The 15,387-nt window shown below is 43.1% G+C and overlaps 1 protein-coding gene across 2 annotated transcripts in view; it reads right to left on the reverse strand.

The window, feature by feature from the left end:
* Positions 1-15,387, reverse strand: part of snd1 (staphylococcal nuclease and tudor domain containing 1) — a 220,349-nt gene that overhangs the window by 67,706 nt on the left and 137,256 nt on the right. The window contains exons 17-19 of one of the 2 annotated variants that reach the window (XM_037760707.1): positions 10,357-10,545; positions 7,069-7,071; positions 6,870-6,950 (exon numbers count right to left, since the gene is read on the reverse strand). In XM_037760707.1, coding sequence (XP_037616635.1) covers positions 6,885-6,950; positions 7,069-7,071; positions 10,357-10,545 — 258 coding nt within the window. In that variant the 3' untranslated portion in view covers positions 6,870-6,884. Of the gene's footprint in view, positions 1-6,869; positions 6,951-7,068; positions 7,072-10,356; positions 10,546-15,387 lie in introns of those variants that run through there. The other variant, XM_037760706.1, reaches the window with a different exon arrangement.

Raw genomic sequence — 15,387 nt, forward strand, 5'->3', positions numbered from 1 at the left:
AGAGAGAGAGAGAGAGAGAGAGGGAAAAAAAAAAAGGGAAGCCCCAAGATATAAAAGGCAGGCGGGCAGACCTGGAGGGTTTGTGTTTTTATATTGCGGGTGGCAGAGCTGAGCATGTGTTAATCAGCCATAATGCAACGCACTATGTCATATCACATTATGCTCTCTGCCAGCGTTTCACCTCCTTTCAGCCCCCTCTCTCGCTCTCTCTCTCTCTCTCTCTCTCTACTCCTGTGGCCTCAGCCCTTCATCCCCAGAGCGGAGTGAATGGGTGGGGGTGTGCAGTTGGGTGGTGGTGGGGTGTTGGGGTGTAGTGGGGGGGGGGTGGGGGCGGCCTGAGTTTTTCTGCACTGATGAACCAGAGGCAGCCGCAAACCTGCCCCTGAGGACCTCTGCTAAGAGCCCGCAAGAATCCTGTGCATGACTGGAGAGGAGGGAAGGCACAAGGCCAAGGACATGCGGACATATAAACACATGCGCAGGGTCATATACATAACAATGAATATGCACACAAATGCATGTTAAAGGCAAACAATGAAACATGAGCAGTATGGACACACTGCTGCAATGACGAAGCAGCACAAGTGCACACACACACATAAGATGAAACGTTACTAAACAAAAAAGGCCTACTTCCTGTTTATGTGCTTCACCAAGTAGAATATTTCATCTGAGAGTGTGTGTGTGTGTGTGTGTGTGTGTGCTCCTCAGGACCGTCCTGATGTCCTTGAGGCTAGATGCATTTTTCAGATGACATTTTTAAAAGTCGCCGTGTAATCCTGCAACGCGTGTAAATGTATAATTTAGATGATTTAGCGCAGAAGGTGAGACTGCCGAGACGGACTCGCTTCGTTGAGTGTGTCTTTTTAGTTTCTTGCTCGTCAGTTTGTACGCGTCAGTTTTGCAGGTGACTGCCGGGTGCATGAACGCACCGCAAATGTGTGTGTGTGTGTGTGTGTGTGTGTCGGATGGAGAACGAAGCAGATAAAGATGGAAAGAATGTTTGCATGTGTATTCACAAGACTGCGAGTGGAGCTGACAGACTGCTGAAATTGCAACTTGGAACTGGGGGAAAAAAAGAGGATGAAGACAGAGAGAGGAGCGCGAGAGAGAGAGAGAGAGAGAGAGTGGACTGGGGGTTGGGGTGTAAATAACACACACATCACTGGGTCCACTGATCTCTTTCTCTGGCTTTCTGTCTCCCCGCCTCAGGGCACCGAGGGTCCAGCTTGCCGTCTACAGTGGGAGGGTGTCGTCACCGCGGAGTGTGTGCATGTGTACGTCTGTGTCTGCGCTGTCCGTCTGCACATGCTCAAAGTGTGTTTTGAGTAAGCGGGAGGGAGACAGTGAGAGTATGGTGTGTGTGTGTGTGTGTGTGCACGTGTGGCGCCTCCCTCCATCCGCAAACCAAGTTGTGCGGATGTGTACACAGCACGCTGAGAATGGTATTATGTAATCTTTTAGCCATATGAAAAGAGCCTCCGTCAGCTCTTTGTGCGGTAGGTGGTTCATTTCGTGCGAGGGAGTGCGGAGAAGAAAGATGAAGGCGGTAGTAAACTCGCACACGCAAAAAAAAAAAAAGAATACAAACATTATGGCATAGTAAACAAACAGAAAAGGGAAAGGGACACCAAAACATCTGCACACATATGAATGCAAAGACACTGCACACACACACATACACAACTGGAGCCGGGGAATGCGTGCTATATAACGGGGTCGTACAGTCCTCTCCATCTTTTCCAGAGATGTGAGGTCTCACACGGGTCACCTCTCCCATTGTGGCCGCCCTGCAGGCAATGATGTCCCCTTGCTGTGATCCCGCTGTCCTTTCACACTTGCCAACAAACCCCGGCAACCTTCATCATGCTTGTGTATTGACACGCTGGCAATGGGGCCAAACGCTCTCTCGCTGAATGCGTTAGTGATTTCCGGCGCGGGACAGGGTCCCCTGAGCCACCGATAGGATTGTTCTGCTGGCTTATCTCGGTATACGGTCAAGCATGTGATTTCCAAATCACTGGATTGCGACTAACCAATATTATTCAGCAAAGAATTAGCAAATCATATGACACATATATAGATTAATAAAAACGTATTTAGATATAGAGCTCATCTTTTTGAACGGCTCCGCTTCCGGAAGTGAAATTCCCATTCATTCACTCCATTGATTTTTCAGCATGGAACCAATCCAACAAACTACAAGATGAATCGTGACCATAAAATATTTGATTCAGAGGGGGGGAAAAAAGCAAAAGTTACAAGACTGTGTACGTAAGTATGTAATTATTAAGTGAGTGAAGGAACTACTCATCCTATAAAACCATTGCTAATGGCAACTCACCGGGAATAAAACATTTAAACTAACCGTTGATCGTAACCGTCGATCTAAAATGAAGACAGATTCAGCAACTGCGGGCCTTATTTCTCGCCTCAAATGTTTTCCGAAACACATTGCGGTTAACTATTTTTGGAATATAAGAGAAAGTTTCCAAACGAACCGCCATGTTGACCCCGGTTTGAAAGCACGTACAGTACAAGCATGTATCCTCATTAGCCGTTTGCGGGTGCGGTAAACATTGCGGTAAGTCTACCTTGGACAGTTATGACGTTATGGCTAATATTGAAATCCGCAATTCAGAATATGAATGAGATTTTCCACTTCTGGAACCTCCACCGTTGAGCTCTATTACACTGTACTTTATTAAACCAATGCAAAGATGCTGTCGTATTACAGTGTAGCAAAAAAAAAAGTGAGCTTGAGGCTTTTTCATTAGATTGCAACAGTTATTTTCTGACACGCTGCTAGTTAGCTTGTGCTGCAGAGGCATTGCGCTGTATTGTGTCCTGGTTTCTAATGCTGTTTCTGAGGATTAACATAATCATCATAATCACCATCCGTAATAGTGGTATTCTGCTAAAATGTCTATGAAAAAACATTGTTTTGAAAAGAGCACAGAAATAGCTGCTACAAACGATGATTTGACCCCAGTGGGCTGCTGCACCATGAGTCATCGAACTGTACCAACCCGTTCATTGCAACTTACAGCTACGACACTGTGTTCTAGTGAGCCAAAAAAGATAAACAATGTTGGCCCAAAGAGACGCCACGAAGACCTTGGAGTTTAGTGGTTATTTGACTAGAGATTGCTGTTGTGCTGCACTATGTGATGCTGTGGACGATATATATTCGAAACACAAGCGAGACGAGCAGAAATAGATCGCCCGTAGGTGCATAGGTGATGTAGTGTGACTCTTGGCACGGTTTTAGCCACTCATCTCCGAAAAGGGCAGGAAAATGCAAATCACCGGTGACATAATGATTCTCCTGGCCCCTCCATCTTTGAGATGACTGAGCAAAACGCTGCCACTGACATCATTTTATTCTCCCATTAGTTTTCTGGTATTTGAAAGGGGCCTCTGCACACAGCTGACATTTTAAAACAGTATCTATACTAACTATCAAGTAAAGAAACCATGTCACTCAAGAAACATTACTCATAAGGACTGACAGAAATATAAGTCATAATTTTAACATTTGATCTACAGGCATTTTAATATATGTAAAAAAATATATATATATTATTCAGCCCTGTCATTTACAGGTACATGACACAGATGTTGTGACATTAGCTTCCTTGAATCAGCAGTTTTAAATACAACACTTGCATTATGCATGGTCTGCAGGATGCACGCAATGTGTTTGCTGAAAGTCTTCAGCTTACATTTGAAGCCCCTTCACTGGAGGAAAAAACATCAGCAGACAAAAAAAAAAAATCAAACGCAAGCCTCAAAACCTTTGTTGGGAGCAGTTCAAGTTTATCAAATTAAGATGAGGGAGTTTGCTGGACTTGGACGATATGAGCAGACAAAGTGCCTTTTTTATATCCAAACTTCTCCCCATTTAAAGCCTCACAACTGACTGTTCTGAAAACCGTTCCACAAAGAAAATTGAGGAAGTGCAAGCAAGCTGTGCACGCCTGTGTCCCTGAGAATATAACCAAAGCTGCAAAGATATATTACACTACATTAAGTTAATCATTTCTATTATCTTAATATGCAATTCCAACCTACAAGGCACAGCGTATTGCGCACAAAGAAGCCAAGAGAAGCAATTAATAACTTCTGTTTTTAGGTATAATGTGTTATCAAAGAGGCCTCTGTGACACATTTTAAAGAGGACCTTTTATACTTTTGTGCTTTTTCCCTTTCCTTTAGTGTGTTATATAGTTTTTTGTTCATGTAAAAGGTCTGCAAAGGGAGTTACTCTACCCCACAGAAACACTGCTCCTGAACTGCCTGAAACGCCTTGCTTGGAGTCCCCCCTTTTATTCTGTAACGTGGTGATGTCACCAAGTAACACATTTGCATAACGTCTAGTTTGGCACGCCCTCATACAAAGCTAATTAGAGCGGAGTCCAATGAGTTTGGTTTGGTTGATCAATCATTGATCAATCACCAACAGAGTGGGCCAGCTGACCAATCAGAGCAGACTGGGCTTTTTAAGGAGGTGGCGGGGCCAGAGCTCAATTGGAGCATTTCAGACAGAGGGTGAAAAGAGGTGCCGCAGCACAGCCGGTATATGGAAAGTAAAAGTGTTTTTTGAACATCAAAGTATGCAAACATGTTTTAGTAGAAACCCAAAATACAAGTATGCACCTGAAAATAAGCATAATAGGTCCTCTTTAAAAGGAAGTAGCTTTCATCGACCCATCAGACATATAGTATAATCTACATTTTCAAAAAGTAACCAAGACTTTTCTTCTCAATCCTTTCAAACGCAGCAGGGACATTTCATTTTCATCCTGGCAAGAGAAGCAGTTTCCTCAGCAGTCATTCCGGCTTCCTCTCAACTAGACCGGACAGGTATCTGGCCCGGTCATTAATTGAATATCACTTTCTGTCATGGACGTTGCTCCCGTCTCAACACCATGCTGCCTCCATTTGTTAAATCACAGGGCAACAATGATAGCAGCACAGGCGATAGATGGGAGAGATAGAAGGGAGGAATGACCGGAATGGTAATACAGGTGCAATCATCCTGTTTGCCCCAAAATGCTATTAAGGCTCAGTTCTTCACAAGGCCTAATGCAATTTGGGTGAGGAAAAGTAATAACAGTGATGATTTCATGTTCGCCAAAAATCTCTCCGCGGAGTGAGGACAGCCAGGGACTAACACCAAAATGGTTGAAGTTGAGAGAAGATAATTTGCAGGAGCAGCGATGGGATTTGGCTAAAAGAGATCTAAATTGGAGAAACAGTGGGTAGAGTCAGGAACGGAGTCAAATTTACTTTGTTATTTCACTTGAAGCCTCCATAGATGAGCTACTTTAATAATAATCCCCCGCATTTTTTTCCATGATATTGCCTGGTGACTGCCACAGGTTATTTCACTATGAGAGGGGCCAAGAAAAATGGGAAGGGAAAGTGAAAAAGATTGCAGCGCTGAAAGCGTTTCGATGGCTTCGGGGCTTAGGAAGGCACTGAGCATGGTATTAATAGAAAAGGGACTGTCATCCATGGAAATCAAACAAGGCTGTTTGTATGTAATTCTAAGTAGACTATTTACAGACGACTGAGAATCGACATGCGTAACAGAGAATGGTCCATTGTACAAATCATGTGTTTCATCTAAATGGAAATCGCTCTAAGTAAAACATACAAGTAGATTTTTCATAGAAATGCTATTATTGGAACAGGACAGAATGCCAACCATAGCTAATCCTTCAGAGTGAAATCGGTAAACTTTCTCTCGCCTGAACTCGGAGATGCAAGCCTATTAGCTTTGCTAAAAGCCCAATTATCTTGATTCATCCACAGCGTGTTCCTGTTTAGCCAGGTGTGTGATGTGCTGACTGGTGAGAAGACACAGCTTTTGATGGGAGGACAGGGAGATGTTGCTTTTTTTTTTTTTTTGCACACTCTTTTGGTTAGACGGCGAGATGTTTGGCTTACGAGGCAAGCCGTTTGACTCTCGAGAGCGAGCCAGAGGCAACTGAGGTGAAATAAAAAAGCGACAAAAATTGCAACGTACCGATATAATCAGACGTGCTTACAATGCTCGTCACAGCAAATCCAAGTGCGGTGATTTGCTTTGGAGTACAAAAATGGCTGTTGATGTATACTTGTGAACAGGCCCTTGGGCGAAAGTGACAGTCAAGTCGGCCGGACTTGCAACTTTGGATTTCAACCAAAAAAAAAAGCTGAAACAAGATTATGTACTTCAATCAGGCTCCGCCAAGGACACGTCACCGGGCTCAATGTCGAAACGACGCAGCTTCAAGTGCTTTGACGAGTGGCGTTGATGGACGGGTGAAGTATAAGGAAACAGCAGCACCGGGTTCTCCTGGGTTTATGCTTCGGAGGGATTTTTTTTTTTTCCCCTCTCAAAAAGGGTATAAGTGATGCAGCTGCCTGGGTCACTCTGACCAGGCCAAAGAAGGAACCGTCCTCCACAATACAAAAAAAACCTGTAAAGCAGCAGAGGGGAACAAGGGCACGACACAGGGCATCTGAGAAGACATTAATCCGGTTAATAAGAAGGCATTCACAGATGATTAATTGAAGGAGGAGTGGAAAAAAGAGAAGGGGAGGGTGGGGGGACATGTGAAGAGGGTGAGCATAAGGATGTGAGAACACTGAAGAGGTTAAAGGATAGTCGGTGGTCTGTGAAGGGGGGCTGAGCAGGACTGAGGGAAAGGGGCGGGCAGCGATGAAAGGAAGAGAGTCCCGTGACATGAAATATCTTTAACAGGGGACGACACATCCTCTTTCTTTCTCCATTCGCTCTCTTTTCCATCTTCCTCTCTCCTACTTCGAGACCTATCGGAGTGCGTTAATCTCCTTCAAGGTTGGGTAATTACAGAAAGAAAAAAAAAACGTGCTCAACAGAAAGCACACTGGTTATTATTGTGGGCCGATTGTTGACTCACCTCTTCATAATTGGGCCACTCCAGTTAATAACATGTTTCCTTCCTCTGTTCACAGCTATTCCCGTTACTGTACTTTCAAGTAAACGTATGCCGAAAAATAAATGCATGCATTCGACATTGGAGGATGGTTAAAGACGATCTATTATGCTTATTTTCAGGTGCATACGTGTATTTTGGGGTTTTCTTCTACAACATGTTTACATGCTTTAAAGTTCAAAAAACGCTTTCTTTTTTTCATAACGGCTATGCTGCAGCACCTCTTTTCACCCTCTATCTGAAACACTCCATTTGAGCACTGGCCCCGCCCCCTCCCAAAAAGCCCAGTCTGCTCTGATTGGTCAGCTGGCCCACTCTGTTGTGATTTGTTAACCGAACCAAACTCTTCGGACTCCGCTCCAGCTCCGCTCTAACTAGCTTTGTTTGAGGGCGTGCCAAATTAGCCGCTAGGCAGGTATTATGCAAAAGTGTTACATGGTGACATCACCACGTTATGGAAGAAAAGGCGGGACTTCAAGCAAGGCGTTTCAGGCAGTTCAGGAGCAGTGTTTCTGTGGTAACTCCCTTTGGCGTGCACTTTGGGCTTTGTAACTTTGCAAACCTTTCACATGCACAAAAAAAATATATAACACACTAAAGGAAAGGGAAAAAAACACAATAGGTCCTCTTTAAAAGCTCTGACTTGCAGAGAAGAACCAAGAGCCTCTGGGAGTGTAAATGGATTTCTCTCTCATTACACCACTTCCTCATTCTATTTCATTTCATTTTGTATTTGTTTCGGAATTTTCAAAAGGAAAAAGAAAGAAAATTTCCATCAAAGTACAACCATATATATATATATATATATATATATATGCATAAAAAAGCACCTGTACAGAACTTAAATGAAAGCTACAGCCAATGTCTCTGCAGTCGAAAATCCCTGCTCCCAATCCACTTTGTGCCAAACTGCTGCTATCTTGTCAAATTTCTTTCACTCGGTTGCAGCATGGGAATACTGGAACATCATCATGAATCATATGAGCAATGAGTCGTCTCATATCACAGAGACAAAACGCAGTGTTTTTGCAGGCGACGCTTGTTTACAGAGATGCCTGGTAAGCAAGAATTTGTTTTTCTACCCCTTAGGAACATCCATATATACACAAGAATGCTTTGCGAAACCAGGCAAGAGATTTTTAAGAGGAGGGCATGAGCATTGCTTGGCAACAACCTACTCATTGTTAAAAACAACGTGAAATAAGTTAATACAGTGTCTGTCAGGGTCTGTTCTCGTAGCTGAATCGTGACAACTGAGAGCGTAACAATCGCTTCTGACGGGGCGGGAGAGATTTATGTAAACAAAAGCTTTGCCATAAATAAACGTAATGGGAAACAGAATTAGGAATGTGCCCGGGCCTACATCTTGAGCCTTCTGCATGTGTTCCAAGAGATGCTGATGCGAAAGATCAAAATCTGCTGAGCTCCAGAAAAATGGCTCTTCTTCAAACCCTTCGGATTGCTTCATTTAGAACACAATCACTTTGTCCCATTGGTCTCATTGTAGCAAAAACTCATATTCACTTAAGTCACTCGAACTAAGCAGTTTTGGTTCAGGATGCTGCTGCAGAGAGCCTCAATCCCCCGTTGTTGTCCCGGGTCCCTGCTGGACCACCAACGCAAAGTTTTCTTTAATGAGTGTGTGTGTGTGTGTGCACACACCCTCTGAGTCCACTTCATTACGACAGCCTTGTTTTCTTGTAGGGACGCCTGACGCAGCAGTACCACTGATGTCTTCCATATCCACAGCCGTAGGGCCAATAAAGAGAGGGCAATGAGAAAAGAGGAAGAGCAGGAGGGAGGTGGGAGGAGATGCGATCTGCCCTACCTAGCCTCAGCCTACACACAGACAAAGACCAGCCGCGACTTCAAAAGAGAAAGACAGGGAAAAAATTGCAGAGCTCTCAGCTTTTTTTTCTCGAGATGGTCTCTACGGGTTAATTAGAACACCAGGTCCCACCTCATCTGAAGTTGCATACTATGCATTCACACACACACACACACACACATACAACCAACTTCTCCCGTGCTCCATTAACACAACTCCGCTACACACAAACAAAAATCAAGGGGCTGTGGTTGATCTGTGCACCGGTGCCTGTGGCGAAGTAACATCAAACATAATCACCGTCTGTCTGGTCCACTCAGGCCCCATTCTGTCGCCTTTCCTCTCGGCCCCCCATCCGCGCTCAGGTTAGCTCAAGTCAAAACCTTGCGGCGAAAGTCAAATCTGTCTCAACGCCGCAAAAAGGAGAGGGTCGGAAACCGGTAGTGAAATTGTCATCGGAGGTGTCAGGAATGTGCCGTCTTGCTGCGGTTAGATCGAACATGGCAGGGGGGTCTGTGTGCTCACATCGCTGGCTGTAAAGATTTTTTTTTTTTTTCCAGAGGAAATGTTCACCTGCGCACCACTCTCAAGATCTTTAGCTCCCTCTTTCACCGCTTTGAGGAAAAAGGGAGACAGAGATGGAGGAGTATCTGTGAGAAAAAAGAGGGAGGCCGAGAGCGAGTAAAGGAAGAGTAGGGGAACACACCGACTATGAGCATGATAGATTCAGAGAAGGGAAAAAGAACACAGCCCCTTCTTGGCTCTGGCAATACATCACGTTTATATGAGGAGAGAAGAGGCATTTGTGTCTCCTTAAGGACCCAAATAGGGAGAAGTGGAAGAGAGAGAGAGAATGGAAAAGAAAAGGAGAGAGAGGGTAAAATAAATATGTTACAGAGATAGAGGGAAAGAGGACAAGGATGACAGCTGGCCAGGCACTTCATGCATCTGGCAGGGGTGACTCGTGGAGCCATAATGAAAATGCAGGGCGAGATCAGGATCAGTGTGAGAGACGCCTCCATCCATCAAAGGACTCCCATTGAGGAAAGGAAGCTTCAGTGATAACGGCGAAGTATGTGGCTGTTCTCAACCCCAGATGGAGCATTTTCCACATTATTGTGGCTTTAACTAAAAGGTACTGCCTGCATGCTGTTTATGCATGACTTGATTGAATGGGGTGTCATGCTAGATATATTACCTACATATTGGATACACTCTTTCTGGTGTAAATATAAAAGAAAAGCTCAGTTTTGTATTAATGGCAGCCAAAGGTCGCAGCACCACCTGTCCTAATTGGCTGTCAGGCTGGTTAAGAGGGGGGGTGGGCTTTGCCTTTGACAAGGGCAGTGTTTGGAAGTTTACACATGACAACGGTAAAGCTGCTGTTGAGGGAAGAGTTTTTTTGTTGCCAAAGGGGGCTGATCACACGGAGACGCTTCGCTACAGCTACAGCTTTATGAAGGTAGTTTTATGTCAGTTGGGGAGTGTAGTCATCCCTTTGATTTGTTTAAACAGGATGTGCAGTAGTTGCAGCTCCTGCTACATGTAAATTAGACCTACCTTCTCTTTCCTCAGTCGGCACGCCTCCTCCGCTGAGACCAGGGTTTTGTAGTAGTTGCTGCGCTCTGCTGTAAAGTGGACCTTGGACAGAGCGCCTTCTACCAGCGCGACTGACAGATTCAGACCCTCGATGTGCAGCCAGCCAATGAAGTTCCCCGCTTTGTCCATGCTCTCCACTTCAACTTCCACCTGGGAAACGAAAGAACAGAGAGGGAGAGGAAGAAAAGAGGCCAAGTTAATGTTCTGTGTCCAAGATTAGGTTTGAGATTCAATTACAGCAATGAAGTGAAGGCGGGGGGGGTGGGGGGTATCCTGTGGAGGAGACACCACTGTTTTTAAATAGACACATCAATGGAGGCCCGTGAGCTCTGTATTGATTTGGTAGAACACACACAGAGATCCTGTTTCATTGCTCTCTTGTGGATCAACAGAGGAATCAAGACTTGGTTCAGCGTGGCACACAGTTTTTGAACACATGAACCAACTTGTCCTTGACATTCTCACTTAAGCACTTCTGTCAGTTTTCTTAATAGAAGCAACTTCTGTGTCAATTTGCAAACACTAAAAAACGTAAAAATCCCAGGGCGTGCACAAACACTATGAGTGCCTTTAAATTAGTGTTGCGTATGCACTTCAAGCTTAATTAAGACTCTAAATATTGCCATCCTACTTTTTTTTTTGTGATGTAAATCATTTGCAATTAGTGACAGCGAAGTTGCTATTCCCTTAAGTTAACAAATGAGGGCAGTGAAATAGCTAACCCTGCTGACAAAGTAGGAAAGATCTCGCAACATTTCCCACGAAGGACTATAACCAAATTCTGCCTATTCAGGCTAATTATCTATTCATTACATTTTGTTTCATAAGTGATGGACGACCGGGGAAAGAAGCAGAAGAAAAAAGAAAAATCAATCGATTTTTTTTTTTTTTTTTTTCCCCTACTCTAAAGCCTCAGTCAGCGAGAAAGTGAGAGGGCAGGTGTGCTGAGGAGATAGGGAGAAGTCAAGCGATTAAGACTCGGGCTGCTTAGCCCTGCAGCCACAAGGGAAATCTGAGGGGAATTAAGTTTGTAAACTGCTCTGCCTTGTTCTCAACTAAAGTAAAACGCTTTTATTAACGAACGCATAATCTGTTCTATTATTGAGCTCAAAACTGACAACCTCGGCATATAGCAGCGACATGCATATAATTCCACTCTCTGGCTCTAGTTGCCATTTGGATCAAGCCATCGGCAGTGTGACTAAAAGGTGTATAAGGTTGTTAGAACAGGGGCACATCAAAGCAACAACGGCTTAAAGAAAAAAAAAAATGTATGTGATTTGTGTCCGTCAGTTTATATCATTGACGAAAGTAGTTGTTTTCTATTAAATAATAACCAGGCGGCAAACTTCGGTTCTGAAAAATGAAGCCAATGCTGAAGTGCCTTAAACTTGCATTCTTTCTGATAGCCAGCAGGGGGCGACTCGTCATTTTCCCATAGACTTCTATACAATCAGTTTTGCAACCAGAGGAGTCGCCCCCAACTGGCTATTAGAAAGAATTACAACATGAGTTTATGGTCTCAATCCCTAGTTTGTCTTCTTCAATACAGCATGATGTTCATTTAGTAAATTATGGTCCCATTTAGAGACAAATAGTCCATAAAGCAGGGTATGTTTTAGGGCGGGGCTACCTTGTGATTGACAAGTCGCTACCACGGCGTTGTTTGGTCTGGGAATTGTCCGTGTTTTCGTCTTACAAATTTAACCCTTTTAAAAGTGTGTTTTCAGATCATGAAAGTTAATTATAACATTTTGGTCACCTAAAAATTCAGCATTCAGTTGTATTTTACTCCACCCTCTCGTGTCACTTCTGGTTGCAAAAAACCCAGATGGCGACCGCGTAAAGCAAAGATGACTGCTGCCAAAAACTAAGATAGTGACTGCCAAAAACCAATGGCAATGGCCAAAAAGATGGCGATGACCAAAAGGCTTCAAAACAGTAGTCCACAAACCAATGGGTGACGTCACAGTGACTATGCCCACTTCTTATATACAGTCTATGATAATAACCTTAATACTAATTACTGTACTTGTCTCTAATATATAAAAAGGTACTGTGAAGGCTCCCTGAAATGTAAAAGAGCAGCTAGGACATCGGTCTACCCTCCCAGGTCCTGACCGTGGTACAATAAGTTCACTCATACCTATCTGCCTCTCTATAATCTGCTTTATCTTACTCTCCTTCTCTGCTATCTCGGATACTCACCCCGTTTCATCTCTCTTTGTCTCTAAGTGCAGAAGCAGTTACATAACTAGGCTATTAGAGCAGCACTGGTCCTCCGAGCAACCCAAATGTCAAAGTGGGCGAGTGCTGGAAAGAGGCTGGAATGGCTGGAACCAAGTTAACTGTCGCCACTAAGGCAGCAAATCCAAAAAAACAAAAAAGAAAAACAACACTGACAACTAAACACAACACTCAACACACTAGCTGGGAAAAATGCCAATTTGGAATGGAAAATAGAAAGCTCCTCTTCCGGACTGAAACAAGGCGTTATGAAATTTCATGCAAAAATTAGAACAATAAAGTCTGCACACTGAAACAACTATTATCACCAGGAAAAACAAAAAATCATGTTAGCTGAATTTGTAGAATGAGTGGAAGACTTATGATCTCTGATCAGCCTTTTGCTCCGCAGGTGAGGTCTATCAATCATTCATTAGCTGCATAAGCTTAATCATAGTTCATACGGGGAAATTACACACTCAAGCAATGTCTCATTTGCCTCCATATTGATGATAATTTACAATCCTTCTCTCAAAGCTCTCCATCATTTCCACACAGATTTCAGCCTGCGTGCAGAAAGCTATCTGGAGGTCATGGAGATATTCTCTTTCTCTCTCTACCCTCATTCCTGTACACCCGTACGTTTGCCTGAAGAAAATAGAATTTTCCTGTACAAACTAGATAAACATGATGAATGTCACAACCATGTGGAGAAATCACACCGCAGGACAAGTCAGATCAATCATGCTTTTATGGGGTCAGACGTAAACATCCAGAGATGACAAGAGAGAGAGAGAGAGAGGTAAAGCTATCCTGAGGGGAGGGTATTGTTTAAGCTGAATTATTGGCAACACCGACATGTTTCGATAATAATAGAACAAATTAGTCTTCCCCAGACCATTTAAAAGGGGAAACTTCATTTACCACATACTGCCAACCTAAGAAAATTACACCTGCCAAGATAATGAGCCACGGCACGATATGACTAGAGGGGTGGCGGGACTGCACACAACATTAATAATGGCAAATCTACTGAGGAATGTCAGTATACCAGAATACATGCAACATTACATGACATGATTGACAATCAGTAGGAAAGTTTAACAGGCTATAAATCACACAGTCTGAACACACACCAATCTGTGAAATACAGTGTTACACTAACAAATCGGACGTAGTAAGATCAGGCGAATTACAAGCGGACAATTCAATTTAAGCAATTACTCATTCGATGCAAAACGAATCACATCTGTTGTCATATTTATCTTTATGGGATATTGCGATACCCAGACTGAAGTCAAAAAAATATATGTAAATTATAAAACCCTGGGTGACCAAGATCTTCAAAGCATGATTAAATAAAAAAGAAACTGGCGTTCCAGCGGGCGGCGGGGAAGAGATGAAAGACGCTAATAGAGAGGTCAAATGTGAAATTAAGAAGGACAAATTAATACATAAAAAGAGAGTGAAGGATCAGTTTTTTCCACTGGCAGAGTAAGATCAGCTTGGAGAGGCTTTAGATCCATGGCAGGACTGCAGAGTGTTGGTACAATATATCGCACTTCATATGAAACATGGACTGACAACAGCTCGTCTAGCCAGTGAGCAATCGTTGCCAATTATGGCAACTTTCTCTGTCTTTACAATTCCTATTCTGCTTTAAGGTTGTTTTTAATTTTGTTTTAAAAGGTTATATTTGTTTATTGATCCTTTTATTTATTTTTTTTACATATTTTTTACATAATTTTTTTACATATTTATAAAATGTTAGTTTTATCTATTATTCTGATGTTCTTGAGCTGTGTCTGTAATTAAGTTAAAGACTCTCTGGCTTTAAGACAAAAGATACATTATTCACTAAGCAATATTGTAATATTGTAATTTCTTTTTTTACATTTTTGTACTTCAAGGATTCACCTTTTTTACTCCTGTATTTAAGTGTTTTTAGTATGTGGTTATGTATGTGTGTTTTTTTATTATCTTATGTGTCGAGCTGTTGTTGTTATTGCTGTGAACTATTTTAGGGCACTGCTAAGATTTGTCAAGTTATTACCAGCATTTGTCATATTTTTGACATTATATATAAAATGATTACTCTAGGAAATAATCAATAGACTAATCTATTATGAAAATAATTCTTATTTAAAGGTGCTAAACACAAAATTTAGAGCATTGCTATTAGCTCTCAACGGCTCTCAACACGTCGACGGCTGTGCTGACAGAGCTAACAGTGTATACCTGAGGGGGGATCGGAGGGTGGGAGCTGCGGCCGTGAGCTAGCCAATGGGGCGCGCTCACATGCACTAAAAGGCACGCGTAGCTGACTCAGATATTTCAACAAAGCGAGGAGAAACTGGGATTACAACACACACAGAGGGAGAGTGACTTCATTCTCTTCTCAGGTAGACGTTACTCATCTATATCTTTACAAATAGTTGTTTGCTGCTACATTAATGCTCTGCATGCTGAGCAGAGAACCTTTAGGGATTATGGCCACCCATGAGGAACTGACTCCAACACCATTTCCCTCGCCGTTTCCCTACTTTGCGTGAAGAAATGGTGCCACACCAGAGCTCAGCGGCAAGATCTGAAGAACTGAATTTCAGAGCTTTTACAAATACACACACATGGATTTTGAGTTCCTCCTCCCTTTAAAGTAAATAGCTTTGGTCACAATGTGGAGAGGACAGGGGAGGCGGAGTGGAAACTGCTTTGAGTAGAGCCCAGATGGTTCCCAGCGGAGGCTTCCTCCGAGCCAAAATGGCT

Source organism: Sebastes umbrosus, chromosome 23, assembly GCF_015220745.1.
Source record: "Sebastes umbrosus isolate fSebUmb1 chromosome 23, fSebUmb1.pri, whole genome shotgun sequence".
NCBI lineage: Eukaryota > Metazoa > Chordata > Actinopteri > Perciformes > Sebastidae > Sebastes > Sebastes umbrosus.